Here is a 23268-nt window from a genome sequence, read left to right as displayed (position 1 = left end):
GATATATCAATTGTATCTTGATGGACCCTATGGTGACCTAATCTGAATATTTTAAGCAAATGTGTTTCACATTTCGCTGATATTTGATAGATAACTTGAAATATGCACAGGAATTTTACTTAGAAGGTTGCTTCTGTGGGGAAAAAAAAATAACCTTTAAGGTGGAAAAGTTTTTCAAGAGCATAACTTTGGTGATGTTAACCATAACTCCATCTGATGATTTTGAATTAGAAGAAAACATATTTTGTTCCAGTTTGTCTTCTCCAGATGAAGAAAAGCTCTTAAGCTCACCGAATTCAATCACAATATTGAATCTCTGCCAGCGCGAACAGTTGCAGTTTGCCAAAACAGTTTTTGCTCCACCAGTTTGCAAACTCCAAGGATGCAGATGGCTTATTTAGGATATATTTTCTTTCACACCACTAACGTCAGAAAAGCTGCATTCTTTACAAAACATCCAGTGTTTTCATGTGGCAGGCTCATTATGTGCGGCATGATAATAGCAGCATCTTTGTTGCAGCTGAAAACCGTGTTGGGTCATTATTGCACATTTCCTCCGTTAAGCTTTCCTGGCAAATTTCTGTGTGAAATCAAACGAAAACCACATCCTTCCTGCTACGCCGTGTTACAGCGAACGGCTTAGAAAAATACACATTCCGCAGGTGATAAAACGGACGCAGATAGGTAATTAGGTTGAAACCGAATATGCTTTGAAACAGGTTATAACACAAACCACAGAATACGACCCTAATTTGTTCCAGTGTGAACTGTAAACACATGACTAATTCCTGTTCACTTTCACAGGCAAAAAGAATGCAAAATTCCTTCCAACCTGGAAACTAATGAATCAAGACCTGTGAAGAGCTTTTTTTGTCAGCAAAATGACGATTCAGAAGTGTTCATTGTTTTTCTGGTTTGTGGTTTTATCTGTGGACGTCTGTGCAAGCCAGAAAGACTGCTCAGGCGTGGACTGTCCTGTTCTGCAGAACTGCATCGAAACCGTCTTAGAGACAGGTGCCTGTTGCCCCGAATGCAAAGAGAGGGGATGCGTCTGCGAAGGGTACCAGTACTACGACTGCGCCCAAGCCGGCTTTCAAAACGGGAAAGTCCCAGAGGGAGAATCCTATTTTGTGGATTTCGGAAGCACGGAATGCTCCTGTCCTCAGGGAGGAGGGAAGATAAGCTGTCATTTCATTCCGTGTCCCGAAATTCCCCCCAACTGCATTGATGTTTTACAATTTGCAGATGGATGCCCTGAGTGTGGGCAGATTGGCTGTACCCACGGCAACAAGAAATACGAGGCAGGACGCTCTTTCCGGGTCGACCATTGCCAAGTTTGCCATTGTCCAAATGAAGGGGGCAGGATAATGTGCTCACCCATCCCTGACTGTGACTTACACAGTGCTGATAAGTCTATAGGGGCGACGACTGCTGAGAACACCAGTCCATTCAGAGACATAAGCGGTGGGCATGGCACTTCACAAAAAAGTCTTGTGGAGCCATTTTCCAAGCTTGGACAGGGAAACACTCTGCCGCTGTATAAACAGGACCCACCCAGAGTTGGCTCAGAGGACCATGACTATTCTCACGGAAGACCAACATCTTCTACGATTCTGAATTTGCCCCAACTGGTGGAATCAAGTACAATGCCTTTGTCTTACCCAGAGTCCAACACTACTAATGTCTCTCATGGCGGTAGGAGGAAGCAAACTCATAGAAAACCAAATCTAGTAAGGAGCACTGAAGAAAAACCTTCACAAAGCATGAATCAAACCCGAGCATCAACATCCCCAACAACCACAACCAAGGAAGTGATGTCCACAGAGAGCCACAGGCAACAGCAGGAACTTGCAGAACGGTCCACGAGGCACAACAGTGGAAGAAACAGTGAGATGCAGGACACTGCAACCGACTCAACACACGGTACCCGAACCAGAGCAGGACTCCGGAGCTTGGAGCAGCACAATCGTGGTCAGAGTAGCTCTAACCGTGGTCGTCTCCATCCTGCCGTCCCGCCCAGACAAGAAAAAGTGTCAGAAAAGCCCTACCACATGCCTGACAGTCAGGGTTCACGGCCCACAATTCAGTTCGGTTCCACCGAAAGAGCTCCAATCAGAATGAGTGAGGACCCTCAAACCTTCATTGCCCACCACCGCTCATCAGGAGCAGAACTCTCCAAACGTGAGTAACCTTTACTTTAACCCTCAGTGCTTCCAGCTGTGAGTAGTGTGTGACATCTCTGAATAGAGACAAAATATAAAGGAAAAGTTCTTGATTCTGATCAAATACATGTTATATACTCCCATCTAGTACATCTCTCACTTCCTGAAGGGTTCACAATCAGTTCAAGATGGAATCCAGAAAAACAAAAGAACAATCGTTCATGAAATGTATGTTTTACTAAAATAGCATTTCTATGCCGTAACCAGAGGTGGACATTAGCCAAAAACAGTTCTATTCATTTGCTCAATGAAGAAATTAATTTTTGGTAGCACAATCTGAATCAAGACAAACCTGCAGATTCAATTTAATTTAATTTTATTTATATAGCCTAATATCAGGAAGCAATTGTCTCATTGGGCTTCATACCAGTAAATGTACAAAGCAGAAAGTCTGTCATAAAATATAAACAATAATTAAACTAAACTAACAGACTAAACTCAACTGGTCATCCCCGCCCCGATCCCTCACTTCACCATATAAGTTAGGATGTTTGGACATTAATGAAAAATACACTTTAAACCAGAGTATTCCAGATGATGATGAGGATGTTTTCATAGCACATCATAAGCTACTACTTCTTTATTGAGTTGTTTGATTATCTAATTAGTTTAAAACTTCACAGCTCTAAAGGCTAAAGTGGTTGAATCAAACCGTTTTTGACATCTATGTGACTGTTTACTGTATTTCAATTTTCAAGCTAATCGGAATAACTGTAATTTTTAACCCTTTAGCTACACATAAAAGAAAAAAAATCAACTTAAAAAAGTTTTTTTGCTGCTGGTTATTGCCTTGGAGTAACACACGCAATCTTTATATTTTTTATTTTTAAACACGTTTTCTAAATTTACCAAACGGTTGAGCTGGCAGTTAAAGGGTTAAATTTCAGGAAAAAAATAGAGAAATTAAAGCGATAGTTTGAGACCCGGATCAAGGCATTTTGTTTTCTTTTATTCAGTGTAAATAATTATAAAAGCTGACTACAACGGGAGAAAACCAAAAGCAACGAGAAGGTTTATTTTGAAAATAAGCAACTTCCTGTTGCTTACATTTTTGTATGATAAAATCAGAGATTTCCTTTCATAAAAAAGTTTAAACCTTACATGATTTAGTTTGGTTTATGGATTTGTTGCTGACAAACTTTTTAACATTATATTGAACAATTCTTGGGTTACCTCAAATAATGCATTGATTTTTATTAGTACAGGAACTCCAGAGACACGAGTAAAGAAGCTGTCTTAAAAATTCAGATGAATTTAGTTTTTTCTAGAGAAGTAGTGAAGTTGCTTTACCACACTCACCTTTTGTTGAGACCTGTTAAGACTTTTCTCTACTTTTAGCACCCATCCCCTATAGGTATGTACAGAGTAAGCTGAATGAGGTATTTGTATGGCAGCCTATTGCACAAAAAAGTACACTTTTAGAATTAAAGCTACAGAACATATTTGGGGAAAAAAAAACAAAAGTCAACAGGAATGAAGATCTTTGTGAATTAAGTTTTTAAGTTTAAAATCAGTTTTATTTTGAATTCAGAGCTAATTTTGTGAAAGTGAGTGGTCGGGAATCTGCAGGATGACATTGAACATTGCTCTGGACTTTAACAGGACTTCCAGAGTAGTGTCATTTTAAAGCACAAACAGGAAAAAGCCGGCTGATAAGAGCCGTGACTGATGCCTGTTTTCAATGCTTTTAGAGGAGGATGTCAAAGTTATTTAGACAGGAAAGGGGAAAGTATGAATAACAAGCACACAGGCTCTTTTTATACAAACAGAAATGAGTTGATTTTGGTGGAGCACCCTCCGAGATCTGTCCTTTTAGCTCCTGCTCATTTGCAGTTTTTTCTTTTTTTTGTTTGTCCTCCGAGGGGGGATGGGATTGTTTAGGCTTTCCGATCCCGCGATGACCTGATATAGGATTTCTTGGGGGCTGTACCTGCGGGGCAGCATAATACCCATGTGCTGAATGAGACCACTGTTATCTGTCGATTGCCTCTCCCTTTTCCCTCATGAGTCCGGGTGATTACAAATCTCCCATGAGGCCGCAGGTTTCCCAATCTGCTCACAATCATCCAAATCACACCACCCACTTTTCAACATTATCAACCACCTCAGTGAATACACTTCATAAATGTGAAACTCCGAAGGCACAAATAAATAATAAAAAATAATCAGAGATTAGGGGAAATAAACAGAAGCACTTTTTATTTAAAAAAAGGAGCAGTTGCAACATGTGCATGTGGGAGTGGGCTGAGCAAATGTATAATTTTCTCTCAGATGAAACAAGAGGGTGAATTCCAGAGCTGGCCGTGCACGACTTCATTCCTACTGTAGCGCCGCTGTAAAAATTGGTCACTTGCAGTCCTTCCCGTTTGAAAACAAACCCAACGCACATGTGAGGCAGCAGCGTGCATATAGATCATAAAAAGGGAAAAACTTCTCCACATGCAAAAACCACTCATAAAGAGCGACCACAGTCAAATTAAAAGACTCACTGATCATCCTGCTTACACAAGGGCTGCCAGAGGTTTAACGACATGCAGCAACTTTCTTCTGCAAATTCTAAGGTTTTAATGATTTTTTCTTATTGAAAATAACTACTATAAGGAATATCATTTATTTTTTTCTGGAAACTTTGTGTTTTTTTTAGTAAAAACCAGAATTTGGATAGATTTCCTGAGGCAGGAATTGGCAGTTTTCCCATGTTCTTGGTGGCGAACCCTCCCCGGGGTATATTTGGCATAATAAGACTGCGGGGTGCAGGTTCAAGTTACTGGAGAGTGAAAAACTCTCCGTCTTTAACAGAGGCATGTTGTGGAATATATTTAAAGCATTTATTTTATGTCAATGGTAAAAGGAAATACGAAAAAGAGAACATTTTAATGTGGATGTAGAGGACATAGGTTTGAGCATTAACAGTTTGAATTTTTTTACGCCTTTATTGACATTTTTTGAACTTTTTAAAACTGGTGAGCCTGCAGGACTTTTAACATCTCGAAGAAGGGGAAAAAGGTTGATCTCATAGCTATTGGCTGGAAATACTGGGTAAATTAATGAAAAAGCGACTAATATCTTAGATTGAAATTGATTGTTTTGGAAATTATGTCATGCCTGAGTCCTCCCTGTTATGTCACAGCCAGCTGTTCTTAAGCGACCATGGGGTTGATAAAAGGGACTCAATTTCTGAAAGTGCTCAAGGTAGGAAGGTCTCAAAAAATGATGAAACAGAAGATCAATTTGTCCCGTTTTCAACCACTGCCAAATCCTAATCAAAGCTGACAATTTTGGAGGCTTTATGAATCTTTACAGAAATAGTTTTTGTTGTTTTAGTTATATTGCGCAATTTCAGGAAAGTATCTAACCTCAGTGTTACTCTGTGTAATAACAGACCTGCAGCGCAGTATTCCCCTCTCTACCATCTTTCATGTGCACATTGTGGATCTCTCCAGTAGAAGTACAATGACTCAGAGTTTTTACGCAACTGGATTGGATCCATTTCTAGACGGGCTTAATTATAAGGTCCATCACAGTCAGAGAGGGGGGAGACCTGGTTGAGTTTGACGTAACCGTCCTGAAATACTTTGTCATTGTTTTTCTCCTTTCTGTGAAACATAATCCACCTGGCAAACCAAACACTGGCACTGTAAATATGAAGCTTTTGGGGAGCTAATTTGTGAGTGAGCTGATTCGCCCTCAGGAGAAAACGAAGGGGAGCCAAAAAAATGATGATGAGTAATTATGTCCGCTGTCTTTAATATACTTTGTCGCAGGTTCAAAGGAGCTTGTTTAACTGCACAGCTGGAACAGAGGTTGTAGTTTTGCATCAAAGCTGTTCTGTCTTAGAAGGTAGATTTCCTTTTTTCTAAGCCTTTAAATTAAGCACGTCATGTCTTGTTATGTAAGTGTGCTAGTTGCAACGAAAAGAAGTGAACGTTGAAGCTAAAGCACATCAGTGTTTAATGAAATCTCTGTAGTACTCAGTGGGATGTTTTTCCTCCTCATGACCTCTGCCCTCTTTTAAAGCTTACATCGCGGCTCACCACGCTGCGAGGGACTAATTAAAGCTTTGAGAGGGCTGAGCAGCTCTACCCATCTTCCCTGGTGTCATACTAACATCATAACTCAGTATGTTGACGTTTGCTCCACAAATCCTCTGGATTTTGGCTCTTAACAGATCTGATTTAAACAGACGTTAACATTGTTCTGATAACAGATTTATTTTTCATTTAAAAAAACACAATTATTTGCAATTAAAGCAACTTTTCTTGGCTTAGTTGAAAATGTTAGATGTTTTTTCCCCTTTTTGTAACTGAGTAGACTAATTGGCAGAAAAGACATCAATGTTATGAGTTGTCTTGTAGGTAAAGCAGGGGCTACAAATCAGCTGTGGAATGCACTGTCGTCTTGTGATTGAAGGAACACATTTTTAAGTTGTTTTTCTCCACGTTGGACTTTAAAGACCGACTCCAATGAAAATCATGTTTTTGGTGTTTTTAACATGTTCTTAAGACATTTTTCTCATGATAGAAGAAGTAATATAGAGCGATTTTAGGTCACTTTCCATGTTTTTCTAGCAAATATTATAGATGCCCCTAAAGGGACATCAAAGTAAAAAAAACGTTTTTTCTAAAAAAAAAAAAAAAAATGTTTTTTAACTTGGAGTGAGGTGTCAAACTCAATCATAAAGGGGGGCCAAAATCCAAAACACACCTTAGGTCATAGGCCGAACAGGACAAACATTTATTGAACACTCTAAGCAAAATTTTTAACATAACTATGAAAAATAAAAAGGCAGGAATATTATTACAGAATAAATCAACTTAAATCTTAAATAACTTTCAATATTTTACTCTCCATAAAAATATATTTCATCAATATAAGTTAGAAACAACCGCAAGATAAAATCGGACCATTAATAACAATAAAATAAAATGATCTGCAGAGAATTACCCGGTGGGCCGGGCCTTGATTTTGACACATGTTTTCGGGGCTCCATGAAATATATCCAAGTAAAGCAAAAGAAGAAAAAAAACTCAATAATTAAATTTAAGTTTGTACTCTGGTAGACTATCAGTCAAATTCTGTTTAATAAATATGTAAATATGATTGTGATCCTCTTGCATGTAATCTTTAAAGACCTACTCCTATGAACGTTGTGTTTTTAACGTGTTCTTGTTGCAAATTTCTCCTGGAGGTGGAAATACAGAAAGAAAATTAAGATTAAAATTAGAATTTTGCTTTTCAAATTTTGTGAATCAGGAGCTGATTTAAAAATTGAGTTTAAAAAAGATTGTTTTTGTGACAGTCAGCGGGGCACCAGCATCCTGCTCCACTCCATCCATTCCTGGTAACGTTAGATTGGGGTTGTAAGCTAGCAGGAGTTAACAGATGGATGATGGGAAATGGGGACGGGCTTACCGTCAGAGGCAATTTTCTAATGAACTACTGAAACTACATTCTAGAAAATGACACAAGTTTTTTTTAGTATTATTATTTTGGCTGTAAACAGTATAATTATAATTAAAATACCACTGGGGATGCCTTTACAATAGATTTAAAGATGACCAGAGTTGGACTTTAAATTAAATACTGTTATGCTTCTGACATGATTGCACTTGAAATATGACAAAAATGTTGAAAAAAAAATGATCGTTAGGTTCATACTTGTCAGTTAAATTGACTTTAAACTTTAGTCAGCAAAAACAAACTCACTTTACTTTGAGGTCAATAAAAAAAAAAAATAACTGTCAGCATATATATTTCATTAGAAGGTTTTACTCTTCAGTCATTTATACCTCTATATGTTAAATGGTTTCCCTGAAGCTGCACTAAGAAGAGTTAATTTTAGGTCTGGGTGTTTGTATTTTGTTAGTGTCTGCCAAGGAGCTGATGAAGACCTGCTGTGAGACTGGTGAAAAATGGGCTTCAGCTAATGGGCACTGCAACAACATGGAGCCACCTACAAAAGACAGGCAGTCCATTTGCTGGTGAGCCTGTTATGTAACCTTCATTTACTGGAACGCTTAAAAAAAGAGCAGTAATTGGACTCAAAGCCCACAGATAAGGACGTTTTCTTCCACTGAGATGTTTTCTTGACGTATTCAATGCTTTATACTTTTGTTTAGTTTTCTTCAGAACTTTGACCAAAAAAAAAAAAAAAAAGATTACCATTTCAATTTCTCTTTTTAATTAAATTCCTAGAAATCTGAGAACACATTTGGTTGGGCTCCATGGCAACCCTTGTTTCAGTTGTGGTCCAGACACTTGTACGGTCGTTTCTCATGTGAGCCTTTTTCTGTCAGGACTGCCCAACAACAGTGCTGCCTCGGCTTCCTGAGGGAAGCGCAGTGCTCGGCTGGAATAAACGCAGCCCGGGCAGGAAGAACGTGTAAGGATGGTGCCAGCACCAAATGTGGAATCCATTCCTACAAGGCAAGTACTGGGAGACAGAGCCAAAGGGCTTACGCTGTTGGCCTTTTGCATGCTGCACCTCAAATTAATATTATGTAATCTTATTGGTTAATGGATTAAATATGAAGAAATCCTGCAGTCCTTGAAATATTTTTATGTCCTCATTTTTCAAGCCTTCATAAATTTATAGAAAACTGACTGACAGCTGATTGAAAACCCAGTCAAAACAGCAGCTGTGGCATAAAAATGTCATTGCATCATTATATCTGACGATATGAGTTTCCAGTAACTGACTGGGAGTTGTAAGTGTTTGGCCAGATTTCCAAAGTCATTCATCTGACCTGTGTTGAAAGAACTCATCTTTTAAGAGCCACTTCTGAGCCTTGAAGTCATTATGGACACTTTGATGAAGCACAGCTGTTGAATATTGACTTTCCGAGGTTCCCCGGTAGTTCCTGCTCTACATGTTGAAGTGCAGTGTGTTGCAGTTTCCTGTTGCCCCGTGCTTTCAGCTCTTTCTAATTAGCTGATCGGCAGAAAAGGCTGCGCTCAAAGAAAGATGACTAAATGTTGAACAATGTTTCAGTAGCAGAACTTTTAGCTATAACCTTTGCAGGAAAAAGACTATATTAGCTCATTAAAGGGTCATACTTTGTAGGAAATTAGATAAGATAAGCAACAGATTAGAGATGAATTCCCTTAACAGAAAACAAGATTTTTTAAGTTCTGTATGATTTATGCAGGACTAAAACAGAAAAAATGCCATTGATGGATTTGTACCCACACATTTATAAACTACTAATTTACAGAAGTATGAAGTTATTGTGACTGTAAGACTTGAGTCATTTTTTACTAAACATTAACATGAAATGATAACACAAAACTTATTGGACATTTAGCAGAGCTGAGTTAAGCAGAAGCAGAAAACAATTTCAATTTAATTTAAATTTCTGGATGCCACAAGTCATTACAGCAAAAAATAATGTCATTCTTTTACCTTTAGCTCTTTTCAGTCACCCTTCAAGAAAATAGGATGCAGTTTGGCCACAGTATCTCAAACCCACTCTTCTTTGTTTGTTTTTTTAACTTAATTGTCATTTTTCTGCACTATATGTCTACCCGTTTTTAAAATCACTTTGTGAAAATAATCCCTATTAAATTAGACCAATTTACTTTCAATTTTTGTTAAAGAACCATCTAAATTTCTTCTTACTCACTTATTAATGTCATTAATCCATATTGCTACCAGGAGGTAAAATCATTGGACCACAAAAATAAAAATTAACTAATCATCAAAAAATGTTATACTAGCTATTAGCTAAAGTAAGTAAAAACTTATCCATAACCCGTTCTTTTACAGTATTTAAAAGGTATTTAAGTGGTATTTACACTTTACTTTTTTGTACCTACTGAGTACTTACAGTGTATTTACATAGTACTTTTAATGGGACCATCTGGGTACATATATGGTACTTTTTTGTACCTACTCTATACTTACATGGTACTTGCTGTGTATTTATGGGGTACTCTTTGGTTCATACTTATGTGGTACCTACTGGGTATTTATGCAGTACACACTGGATTTTTACGTAGTACCTACTGGGTAGTTGCATGTTGTGTTAATGTGTCTTTTGTGGTGCATACCACGTGAAATAACAAGGTGAGTACAAATAAAGTACCTTGTATGTGTGTGTATGTACTGTATAAGGAAGAGTTACCAATTTTTTTGTTTTGGTTTTTCTAAGCAAAGAAGCCCCTTCGTTACTTGCTAAAAGGCTGATTTTGCGAATGCAGGACTGCTGTGGCTGCTGCTCTCTTGGGCTGCAGTTCCGCAGAGAGGGGCATGCGTGTGAAGCCCACCACTCCCTGGGTTACCTCTGCCAACGCGTCTTTCTAACCTGCTGTGAGGGGAAGGAGATTAAACCCACGATCAGAGAGAGACCTGCTCTGGACACAACTCCAGCTCCAAGAAAAGGTATTTGTACAGAATGTGGATAATAATACATTTCATTTAGATGCTTTTCAAGGCACTCAGTGTCATCTTACAGATTTAATAGTTATTGTAAATACAAACAAGGAATAAGTTGCAATGTTATTAAAAGTTGACAGGGCAGTAGTGGACAGTTCCAGAGGTGAGGAGCAGATCAGCAGAATGCTCTTGAGCCCATGGTGGAAAGATGAGCTTATGGAGTGAAGACGACAAGACTTAGATATGATCTTAGAGTGTGGGAGGTTTGATAGAGATAGAGGAGATCAGAGAGTGATGTGATCGTTGAAGGGGGGTTGGAAAAGGATCTGGGCAGCAGAGTTTTGAACTAATTCAAGCTTATGTATGGGCTTATGGAGCTGCATGGTGGCTCAAATCCCAGCTGGGACCTCTCTGTGTGCGGTTAGCGGTTTTCTCAGTGCATGTGTGGGTTTTCTCTGGGCGCTCTGGGATAAAGCTGATTTAAAAATGGATAGATGGACTTATGAGGGAGACAAAAAATGGAGGTAGTTATTAAAAGTAGATGTGACCAAATAATAGGAGATGAACCAGAACAGCTGTGGTGGAAGGTTTAAGGAAGTTGTCAGATCTGGTTATTATTGCATAAATGGTGTGATATTACTAATGTTTGAGGTGAAAATGAGTCGAGAATGACATAATGACATGCAGATATGTGTAATCCCATAATACAGATTAAATATTGGTTGGGATCAGAGTCAGGGAATTGATCAACTTATTGATTAATACATTCTCACTCCCAACTCGTCATATATGGACGTATGGTTGACATTTTGGGTGTCCCTAACTTGTCGTTTTTTGATGTGCTGGCTGTTACCGTTAAATCAGAGGTCCCCGACTTCCGGGCCACAAATCGGTACCGATCCGAGTGCCGCTTGGTACCAGGCCACAGACGGGGAAAAAATGCATACACTAATCAGGGGTCCCCAACCCTCAGGACGTTGACCGGTACAGGTACCCTATTTCAAAACACTCAGATTCATGTGAATGGACATACTAACAAATTTAAGGATAAACTTGAGCCTGATGAAGGACAAAACAGTCTGAAATGTTGCTACCGTGAAAACAGAATACTTACTTGAAGCTGAACGGATTAAAGCGTACCTTCCTCCTGGAAACCTAGAAGGAAGAAAGAACAATAAGAAAATTAAAAATGAAAATGAAAACAAATGTGCTTATTTCTAAGACTAATTTACCTGCACAGAGACATACAAAAGGCACTCAGAAAAGCCTATGTTGGCACTACATCTTGTCCAGGGACGTCAGAGCCCAATTTTTTGTGCACACAGGTGTGTGACATTTGGAATCAGGGATGGCTGGGGAAAGGTTTGCTCCCACGGGAATCAGGGATGATCATGGAGTGTGCACCGCCACTCTACTTTGGTTGAGTAGCCTATTTTCCTCTGCCTAACCTTAACCATAACCTGGTACCGGTTCCGTATCTGGTACCGCGTCCTGAGGGTTGGGGACCTTAATGGGAACAGCCAGTGCGTCAATAAACGTGGAGTTGGGGACACCCAAAACGACAAAAAGTGACGTGAAGGGAGCCTTAAAATGACGAGTTGGGAGTGAGAATGTGTAGGATTGATTGAATCTACATTATATCTGCTGACACATGATGAGCCTAACCGCTCCTTTCACTATGTACAGTAACTCTAAGTGATCTAGTGTCAGCCTGCCTGCTGAACACTCCATTCATTTCTTTTCCAGTCAACCACTGTGTTGTTGGAAGGTTTTTATTTTACACTAATTCAATTTGGCTGCTGGGATTTTACCAATTTGTCCTCCCAAATGGCAGCAGTGTGTAATTTGCATACAACGCACATCTTTTGCAAAAAAGACAGTGATCGATGCGTAATGAAAAAGACATTTGCCAGAGTTTTACTGTTATTAATGGTTTGTTTTGAGGCCCACTTGAGAACAGGCAACAAATCATCCTTATTGTTTCAGATTTTTAAATAAAGACATCTTCTCACAATATATTCAAAAGTTACTATTTTCCAATATGGACAAAGGCTACACTAGCATTAATCACCCTTGTGTTTTAGTGTCAGATGGCCTGTTTCCTAGAGAAGCCTTCTCCATCGGTGAGGACGGCGATGGGGAAAACGGCGTGGAAGGCCCTGTTGAGGTTGAGGACATGGATGAGTGTCTGATATACGAGGGCAGCATCTGCCACCACAGATGCGTCAACACGCCGGGCTCTTATCGGTGCGAGTGCTTCCCGGGGTACGTGCTGCAAGAGGACGGCGTCACGTGTGTACAAGGTAAAAAAAAACAAAACACCAATCTTATTTTGTCACCATGACATTTCCAGAGACACACAGGAAAGCCGTTAGCTCTTTAATGTGTAATTTACAACCGACAGATGTCAAAAAGACCCCATTTGTCTACACATTCACTCTGTATTATTTTCCTGTCCCGTTTGAGTTCCTTCCTTTCTGCAAGGCCTGATACAGCCTAATAATAATTATTCTATTCTTACACTAACATCCCTTTCCTGCTCAAACCTCTGCAGTTGTGGAAAAGCATCAAAGTACAGTTGAGAGTCAATTCTTTGCACAGAACCAGGTTTTAATTAACTCAACGGCGGCTTTTTTTTCCACCTAAAAAGCCTGTCTGAACAGGATTCTAACGCTGGAGCCGTCCGTAAATTACAGTGAAGTATGAGGGCGCTCCGATAAAACCAAATGTTTGTCTCCAGGCCGTGTTTTTTCCCGTCTTACCAACATGACTTTTACAACTTTCATCCCTAGCCTCAAATCATTTGATGAAAACACATCATCTTGGTTCTTATGACTTTATTCCAGCAGATTTAGTGAATGAGGAGAACAGATTAAAGGAGATGGACAGAACAGCGGTGCAGAACACCCCGCCTCCCACCTTGCCTGCTGTCCCACTCAACCCCTGTGAAGGTTAGACTTAACGTTACAGCTCATAATACGCCGTTTCATTCATTTATAGGCCTTCTTTTAGAATGGGAAAGATTTTTGTAATGCATTTAAAAGATTAAATTAGCAGGTTATTTTTGCAAATTCACTTTTTCCATAAAGTGTAAAAAAAAAAAGAGTATTTTGGAAAGATCGTATTTTGTTTTCCTTATTTGGTCTCCATAACACGAGGGTGGAGCTGCTGTGGAAATAGGAAATATAATGTGACCTGCTCAGGGATCAACATGGAAAAGAAAATAAGCACACAGGGATAAAGCAAAAATCTGTTGAGTCTCACACATAAATACTGCCAGCGATGATCATGTGACCTGTAATATCCTTTTTTTAAGGAAACATCTGTGAGCAACAGTGCCTCCTAGTGGCAGGAAGGCCACAGTGCTCCTGTTCTCCTGGGTTCTCCTTGAGAGCTGATGGACGCTCCTGTGAAGGTGGGAAAGAACTTGCTTCAGACTTGGGTTGCACGTGTAAATCCTGTCAGATGAAAGTAATGGGCTCTCAAGTTCAGCTTTTTGGCCCAATTTCTTTTTCCAACTGGAGAATTTTAGCTCCAACTGATGAGACTTTCCTGCCACTAATGCGTCTCTTTCACTCACGAGCGCCTCTAGATGTGCAGAGATACAGCTCTAATCCTTTGTGGGAGAAGTTTTCATCTTGCTTGCTGAACTGAGTCGATACCAGAAGGATTATCCCAACAATCATTAAATATCTCAGCAGCTGGATGGCAGAGATACCCGTTTTTACAGTCAGAATGATGGTGGACTGTGTGATACCATTAGAGCAAGCTGCTGCACTGTGTCCCTGAGCTGTCTCCCACGGGCTGCACATGGAAGTCAAGCCATAACCGCTGCTCTGTCTCCAGCTTTACAGCAGCAAATAATCAGTGACACAAAAGGTTGTTACAGTTGGGTGATGTGCTGTTGTGCAGTGGTGCAGCTACTTCCTTATTTTCCATTTTTAGCTAAAGTTTTTTTATTCCCCTGCGACTCTTCAATAATAAGCATCATTATTTACATTATTTTACTTTTGCTGCAAACTACAGAGCATGCACAGAGACGTTGAGATGTTTAGCAACTTTTTGATTGGTTATTCCATTTTGTTAAATTTTACATGTTGCATAATTATGTAAGAAACCCATATGAGAATACATTATAGGTATATTTTTTTATTATTTCTGACAAAAACACATAAATAAACAAAGTCACATGGAGCTATGGGTTGATAGCATGGCACACCTGTCATGTTAAAGATAATTTAGATTAAAATAAAAAATTTGATTGATTTGTTGTAAGCAGTGATGGAGCCAGACCATTTTATATGGAGGCAGAAGGGGAATCAAAGACTTTGGAAAGGTCATGCAGGCCACTGTATATGAAAATATGAAATAAATAATAAAATAGTTTCATTATTGTTAGTAATATTAAAAGTAGTTATTTTAGCTGGGGTGATGTTACAAATGCTTATAGAATTTTGAATTGATTATTTCTTAATCTTTATCAATAATAATGCCAATGTTGACTCAAAATGGGAGGGGTGGTGGTGGAGAAAGCTGTTTGCTGTAGCTCCACCCCTGATTTCAAGCATCGACAATAATTGGATACTCCAACAAAAGAAATTACTAAACACAGATATATCAAACCCCTTTCAGATATAAAATAATACATTTATTAGAATATAAAGAGAAGTTGACAAAGACGTGAACAATATGGAAGACAAAAATGGCGTGCCCGACTCTTTTTTTAAATTTGTGATAACGAGATCCACTATCTCATTATCACGAGAGAACAAAATTTGTTTTCTCGTTCTTCTGGTTTTCAACATTTTCTCTGATAAACTGATTTGTTATGCTGAAGATTGTAGAAAAATGACAAAAGTATATTATGGCATACTGAGTTGATCTGTTTGGGTCCTCTAATGTACAGAGTTCAGTGAACGCACCGTACAGAGACACTAGTTGGCCCTTAGTTTTATCATTGGGGGTTTTAGGGGAATAAAGGGAGGGGGGTGGTATATGAAATGGAACGAAGGCGTTTGAGGAGCGGAGATCCACAGATAAATAAAAAATAGACTAAAAAACAACGTTTGGAGAGTTTTTTCTTCTGTTGTTTTTGTTGTTAACCACAAAATAAAGAGATTTAAAACAGATGAAGTATCGGGGTATCAGTGCAGGAAAAGGTGAGAGACACTACAATATATTCTTCATTATCTCATTATCACAAGAAAACAACAAAAAAAGTAGACCAGGTTGTTTTCAGCTTCCGTAGAACAAAGACTCATAATCATAAATAGATTATTTTGCAGCAATGTTTACATTACACACACGTCACATTAGATTTATTAAATATCGTAGTAGTTTGATTTGTTGCTTGTATAAAAGAAGCAATTATAATCCCATCCTGGTTGAGTTATTTCTTTAATATTTATGGGTAGTTGCCATAATCTGGTCCTTATCAGATATAAATATGGAACACAATATTATAATTATTGTCAAATTATAGTGATAATTCCCATTTTTTTTAACTCAGATATTTCCAAATTAGCCACACATAGAATAAAAATGAATTGTATCGCCCAAAAATAATCCCATCCCTAATCTGGGGTTTAAACAGGATTTATCTAGTTGCCCATTTTTCTGGTCATCAGGAAAGAGAATAACAATAATCATCAAACTACGGTCCAACATATTATAATTATGCACTCCCTTTTCAAAATAAGGGCTGAATGAGACAACTTAAAAAAAACTTTTTTTGTCTAATTTACTCCCAAAGGCCTCATAAATAACATCATTCTTGGAGTAAAGTCGAATCTGAACTGCTTACTGTCACAAATAGACCACAATGTGCTTGACCTTTAATGAACCCTTTGTTAAAATGTGTTCTTCCTCATACTCACACATCTGTCTTCACTCTTTTCTCCAGACGTAAATGAGTGTTTATCCTCCAACGCTTGCAAGTTAAATGAGCGCTGCACGAACACTCGAGGGAGCTATGTTTGTCAGAGACTGATCACCTGTCCGCCCGGATTCCAGATCAACAATGATGTTTGTGAAGGTACTGTGCACCTTATCAGCACTAAACAGCACCCAGAGGCTCACTTCCACCCACTGTGAAAAAGCTGTTGAGGGAATAGTTGGTATGACTGGATGCTCAGAATGTTAGAAGAGTGCATTGTTAATGAAACAATCTCTTTTGTCTCTGACATTTAAGTCAGAGACATTTTTCACATCCAGTAATTATGTACTTTTACAGCTACATATCCATTATGAAAACCCTTACTACTCTTTTTTTCTCTTTCACATTTGATTGTTGTTACTCTTTGATGTATGTGTGGGTGGTCCCCCAACTTTGAGCTGTAACAGTAACCCATCCATTGAGACTTGCGATTGTTGTGGACTCTAAGCTGGGATTTTGATGATTGAGTTCCAGAGCTCTGAGAGACATTTGCTCCTGTGGATGGAGGCTTTAGCTCACAGACGCTGTTAATCTGCTTTCCCAAGGTATAGACGTAAAGTATAGGTACTGATAAGCCTTCAACCTTTCATCAAATCAATATATTATATGGAAGTGTTACATACATTTTTAGTTGAGCCTTTTTTAAAGTCTTTTCATGGTTAAATTGCGTTTTGTGCTATTTCAATAATTAAGATTTGACAAGATTCACATTTCATACAACTGCTAGACTGCTAGATACTGACTAAAATGTAAAAGACAATAGAACATTTATTTTTAAACTTTATTTTATTATCTTTTCTAGTTGTTTAGAACTTTAACAAAAGTTTTAATGCTAGATAAGTGGGACATAAGTAAGCTTTAATTGTGCATAAACAGCCCTTTTTAAGAAAAATAACACTGTTTTCTTATTTGCAGTAAATATTACAACACAACTCTGTGATGTGAGTAAGGATGTTAGTCTTCAATGCTGGATTTAGTGTTTGACTTGGAAACCTAAACTTGCTCAGATGATGCCAAGATGATGCTGCATAAACGGTTTCCAATGGAAACATCAGAATTTGATTAATTACACATTGAGTAACGTATACATTTTTATTCCAATAACTTTTTAGGATTTTTTTTTATTTTAGAATACTTTGCTTTTCAGCTGAAAACAAGTAAACATTTTTTTCATCTACATATTTTGTAGAAGAATCTATCTATCTATCTATCTATCTGCAATTTGTCATTTCCTTTGCATACAGAGATTTCTCTAGAAACTATAAAGGTACCAAAAATACTCACCCTTAACAAATTCTACTTCTTGGAAATCAACCTTTTCAAGTTTATCCCTTATATGACTTACAGTATTATGTATAAATAGCTGTTTCAGTGACAAAACATCAGATACAACTAATGACTCAGATATAATATTTATTTTATTTTGAAATAACTATTCTAGTTTTTTCAATGTTACACTAAAAGATTATTGCATTATTTGAAAAATATATATTTTTACAAAATAGTTCACAGTTTATAGGTTCTGAATCATAATTGTATTGTCTTTATTTTTAGTAGAAATCCCCAAAGTGAATGGATCACTTGCAAAAGTATTTTCTAGTTACTTTTGCAGTTTAAACCTATGATATAATCAACAGTGGGTAAATAAAAAGAGTGAGTCCATAATAATTGTCATGACTCCCAGCTGTTTAATTGAATTTGTCTCAAAAATCCACGACTGGAAGCTGTCTGTTTATTTCTTTATTTATTTATTCTTGAAGTCATTGCTGTAACAGAAGTTACTGTCAAACATTTAGCAAACCTTCTGGTTCTTCTTACTCCTTTCACGGGTGTCAACCACTCTGCTTGGCGGCTCTGCCAGGATTGTGTCAAAAACAAGATGCTCAGTCAGTCTCCTGTTTAGAATCCAGCAGGCCGGCTGCCAGCTTCTCTCCTTCCTAACTGAGCTTTAAGTGGCAGAATCCTAAAAATCCTAAAAAAAATATTTTGTGTAACAGTTGATGAGACCCATTTATGGATGGCTTTTGGCAATCTTTTGAGACTATTATTACCCCCCAGGTTTGAGTCAGTTGGTGGTGATAGGTTTGGAGGTTGATTGACAGGGGAAGTCCCCTCATGGACAGGTGGTGTGGACATTCTGCATTGATCTTTGACTTTTTTTGGAACACGACGTCTATTGCTTCCAGTTATTTGAATTAACTTGTTATTCAAGGAATTTGTGTGAGACTTTTTTTTTGTCTGATTTAAAAAGTTATTTTATTGTAAGAACTCAGATGACAGATGAGAGTGTGCTTTGCCATTAAACCACAGTGCCATCCAGTGGTTAAATATGAAACAGCATCCTTATATCACTCCAGTTCTCATTGGGTTGTTTATGTATCCCCCTGTTGCAGATATTGATGAATGCGCACAAAGAAGTCATAATTGTGGGGTTGGCTCTGAGTGTGTGAATACTCAGGGATCATTCCGGTGCGTTTCCAAGCCTCGATGTCCTGTTGGATTCACCCAGGACGCACAGGGAAGCTGTATGGGTAAGCAAACATGTAACCACTTTTGATGCATATGAGCTAAAATAATACATCTTAGAAGGGAAAACACAGGCAGCTGCATGCTTCATTTTCTCCTTAATTGCATTCATTTCACAATACAGTTGAACCCACCACTTATATGCTATTATTGAGGTAAAAACTGGCCAGTTTCTGCTGATGTGCATATTTTTAACCCAGCCATAATTTTTTTCTGTTTTTAATGTGACTAACATACTGTATAACCTTAACTCTTTAATGACTAAAAATGAATTTTTAAAGATCTTACTGATTTTTACTGATATGACAGATTTTTGTCTTTGCAGTGTTTGAGCAAAGACAATGCTTATCAAAAAAACAATTTGTTTAGAGTGAAAAATGACAATACTGGAGGGTCAGGTTCAGCCATTACAGGTGTGAGAAATATTCTATTGAGGATAAAGATATGGGTTTGTGATGTTGTATTTTTTCTAATTTGCACTATTGAAGATAAGAAGCTTAAAGGGGTCATACCAGGCTTTTCTCAAGTCTTTCAGAGTAAACTATATCCATATATAAGATCATGTATTACCTTTGGAACACTAAAAAATTGATGTAAATTCTATGTACCTTAGGCGTTTATCCCCAAATTTTGGGACAGACAGAATGGTGATGACTAATGGGTTAATTTTATGGGGAAATTTGTTAAAAAAAGTGCATACAACACCAGGTGAACATTTCAGGATTTATTGGAATGATGAGAACATTCTTCTGATTAGCACTATCTCTGAGCGTTTCAGTTCTCTTTGAAGCAACGTTAATCTCCGTATCTTTTCACGTGTTACTGTTTAAATTTGCTCAATAATCCACGCTCCTTTTCCCCACCAGGAAATAGTTGGCTCCATTTTCTCCAGTCGTCTTCCCCATATCCCCGTCTGCTTGCGCCATTCTCAGATATGTTTAGGATCCATCCCATCATGTAATGTAGATTCCTAATCAGAAGTTTCTCCACAAAGTTTGAACACTAAATCGTATAAGCGTTTCATCGCTACACTGGCTTACAACACAGACGATCAGAGTACACGACTGTGCACGAGCCAGGGGTGGGTGGTGATCACCACTAGCTTCCTGGAATAAGTGTTTGTGTTAGGCTGGGGCCAGACCAGACTCTTTCAGGAGGGGGCGGTTCTTACCTTGTGATGTAAGCACGTGAGGACTCGCTCAATTTCGTGGGTATGGGAGGGGCTGCTTTTGAGAGCGCAGGTTTTTAGAGGAATACTGTGTGAACGGATCAAAATACCACTTTGGGGTTGTCTATAGTGAGGAATGGACAGTATAATATACTTGGAGCTCAAAAAGTTGAATTTTCATGATATGACCGCTTTTAAACCTACAAATGTATGTTTTTTTCTGCAGTTTTTTTCCTGTAAAAAATAACTAAGATTATAAAGAATAACCAAGGAATTCAGACATAACCCAAGTCATAGTATATACAATAGATTTTTTAAGGAAAATTTGGATTATGCAAATGAGATGGGGGTCTTAGAAATGTTAGAAAATTAACCCGATTTGAGTTATTTTTAACCCCAGAGTGTGTAAAGTAATTTTTGCATTGCACACAAACCTACTGTATGTGCAGACTTCTTGTCTTGGACTCTTTATTGCAGAGCTGTGTTATCAGAGCAAAGGAAACATGGTCTCTAAAGATTCACAAACAACCCCATGCAACAGAGGGGTTAAATGCCACACAGACAGGAGATCAGAGAAGCTGCTTTCAGAGGCTGAAAAGAGGCGGATAAAAGCCAATCCTCTGTCCTCCTCCAGTACAAACTGATGCTGTGGAATTAGCCCCCAGGGGCAGGAACTGGGGCACGTCTGGGCAGCAGACACCACTGTAAAAGGAGAAATGCTGTGAGAAATGGCAAAATTGAGAAATGTCAGGTCCATACAGGCACTTTGAAACTATCCACGTTGTCACACCCTTGTGTTGCTTTGATTCTCCGGGCTCCTCTGGTCCTTGTCGGAGACCCCTACCTATTTTACCTGCCTTCATCTTCATCTCCGTCTCTCCTCACCAGACATAGATGAGTGTGGCGCGTTGACCCAGCCCTGTGACCCCGGATCCAGCTGTATTAACACAGTGGGATCCTACATCTGCAACCGGAAGATAACGTGTAGCCGCGGCTACCATGCTAGCCCTGATGGCTCCAGATGTGTCGGTGAGATTTTGTAGTTATTACACATGAGGCACGCGATTATCGCGGTCAACGAGCTGTTGCTTCATTAGCGGTTCATGTCATTTCCATTTGATAACCTCAAACAACGGCTTCATTTCTCCCAGATAACTGTGGTTTTGTGTTGTTCTCGTAGATGTGAATGAATGTGAGAGCAGCCTGCATCGGTGTGGAGAAGGCCAGCTGTGTGTCAATTTACCTGGTTCCTATCGCTGCGAGTGCCAGGCAGGCTACCAGTATGACTCATTCAGGAGGATGTGCACAGGTGTGTTAAGCATTTTTCCTGTTAGGCGAGAAGAAAAACAGAAAATATGTTTTTAAGCAGGTTTTCACCTTCCCCCTTCTTACATTTTCCACTCTATATAGTGCTCTACCCATTTTCCTGGTTTCTAGTCTCCTCATGCAATTAATTTTTTTCCTGCTGCTGCTGTCTGGTCTGGACAGGAGGTGACCAATCACGTCTCACTTTTTCTCTCTCCATCGTGCTGTGTTCCTCATAATACTGAACTCTTTAGTGTCCTTGCTTTGCTTCACTCCTCCCTTCCTTCCACTCTTACACATCATAGCTGCCTTGCACACATGGGTGCAAACGCGAAATGGCCTTACCGAAACGTGATGCTTCTGCTTCTTCCTCCCAGATGTAAACGAGTGTTGGCGCTACCCGGGCCGCCTTTGTGCCCAGACCTGCGTGAACACCCCAGGCTCCTATGAATGCTCGTGTACCTCTGGTTTCCGCTTATCTGGTGATAGCAAAAACTGTGAAGGTGTGTTTGTGTTAATGTCAGCCGGCATGGGTGTGTGTGCAGGTTGATGCATGTTTTTGTCAAGTTGTGTGTGAAAATATGCATGGCGTTGTGTGTGTGTTTGTGAAGACATCAGACTTGTGTAAATTCAAGATCAGAATTAACATAACCATTAGCATACTGTGTTTAGGGATTTTGAAGTGCAATAGAGAAGAATTTAAAATATTAATTGACCCAATAATGGCATTTTGTGTATTTTAGTGAAAACATAAAGCAATTACCTCTTATTTCCAGATGTAAATGAGTGTCTGGCTAACCCATGCAGTCAGGAGTGTGCAAACATCTATGGTTCATACCAGTGCTACTGCAGACAGGGGTACTACCTCCGAGAGGATGGGTACACCTGTGATGGTAGGACATGCTTAATAGCATAAACTTCGCTTTAAACAGTCGTTCTAACAGGTTATCTCCTTTGATAACCAGATATTGATGAGTGTTCCCGGAGCATTGGTCCTTTGTGCACCTACAAGTGCGTAAACGTTCCAGGGAGTTACCGCTGCGCTTGTCCTGAATATGGATACACCATGTCTTCAAATGGACGATCTTGCCTTGGTGATTTATAAAATTTTATTTAATAAAATGCTTTTATTAAAAGTCTTGTCATGCTAATTCAGATTTTTTTAATTTATTTGTACTAATGTATTCTTATATTTGACTGTCGACCTTACATTTCTTTTTCAGACGTCGATGAGTGTTCTACAGGAGTCCATAACTGCTCTTTAGCCGACACGTGCTACAACATTCAAGGAAGCTATCGATGTCTTTCTCTAAGCTGTCCTCAGAACTACCGCAAAGTGTCCGACACGTAAGTTTGAACATTTCAAAACCAGAATTAGATAGATGTCCAAAAAGACTAATTCCATATATGTATCCATTTATCAGCCAGTTTCAGTGGATAATTTTTACAGCTTTATACTCAATTCCTATGAAAATTGTATGCACTTTGGGACATTAATATAAAATATAAAATATTGTTCCTAAATTTCATTATAATAATAAATTAACATAAACCATTTGTACGCATATAATTTGGTAATTCGATATTTATTTGTATGATTTCCAATAATAATATAAAAGTGCCCATTAATCCTGTTAAGGCCATCACATAAAAAATTATTGACAGAATTTTTTTTTTTTTTAATTAGGATGTTTTTTTTTAAACCTTTGATGAAATCACTTTTGAAAAGTGTTGCAAT

General features: G+C 38.5%; 1 protein-coding gene across 3 annotated transcripts in view; it reads left to right on the top strand.

Moving 5' to 3' along the window:
- The window catches only part of LOC112159601 (fibulin-2), a 26260-nt gene that overhangs the window by 968 nt on the left and 2024 nt on the right, over positions 1-23268 (top strand). The window contains exons 2-16 of one of the 3 annotated variants that reach the window (XM_024293787.2): positions 805-2181; positions 8089-8203; positions 8519-8648; positions 10422-10602; positions 12681-12899; positions 13446-13547; positions 13913-14011; positions 16499-16630; positions 18925-19062; positions 21114-21254; positions 21406-21534; positions 21908-22033; positions 22307-22423; positions 22496-22624; positions 22754-22877. In XM_024293787.2, coding sequence (XP_024149555.1) covers positions 882-2181; positions 8089-8203; positions 8519-8648; positions 10422-10602; positions 12681-12899; positions 13446-13547; positions 13913-14011; positions 16499-16630; positions 18925-19062; positions 21114-21254; positions 21406-21534; positions 21908-22033; positions 22307-22423; positions 22496-22624; positions 22754-22877 — 3182 coding nt within the window. In that variant the 5' untranslated portion in view covers positions 805-881. Of the gene's footprint in view, positions 1-804; positions 2182-8088; positions 8204-8518; positions 8649-10421; positions 10603-12680; positions 12900-13442; positions 13548-13912; positions 14012-16498; positions 16631-18924; positions 19063-21113; positions 21255-21405; positions 21535-21907; positions 22034-22306; positions 22424-22495; positions 22625-22753; positions 22882-23268 lie in introns of those variants that run through there. The other 2 variants (XM_024293786.2, XM_036212791.1) reach the window with 2 other exon arrangements.

Source organism: Oryzias melastigma, linkage group LG7 (assembly GCF_002922805.2).
Source record: "Oryzias melastigma strain HK-1 linkage group LG7, ASM292280v2, whole genome shotgun sequence".
Lineage (NCBI taxonomy): Eukaryota > Metazoa > Chordata > Actinopteri > Beloniformes > Adrianichthyidae > Oryzias > Oryzias melastigma.
Note: the sequence above shows the minus strand (reverse complement) of the source record. Positions and strands in the feature narration are given on the sequence as shown.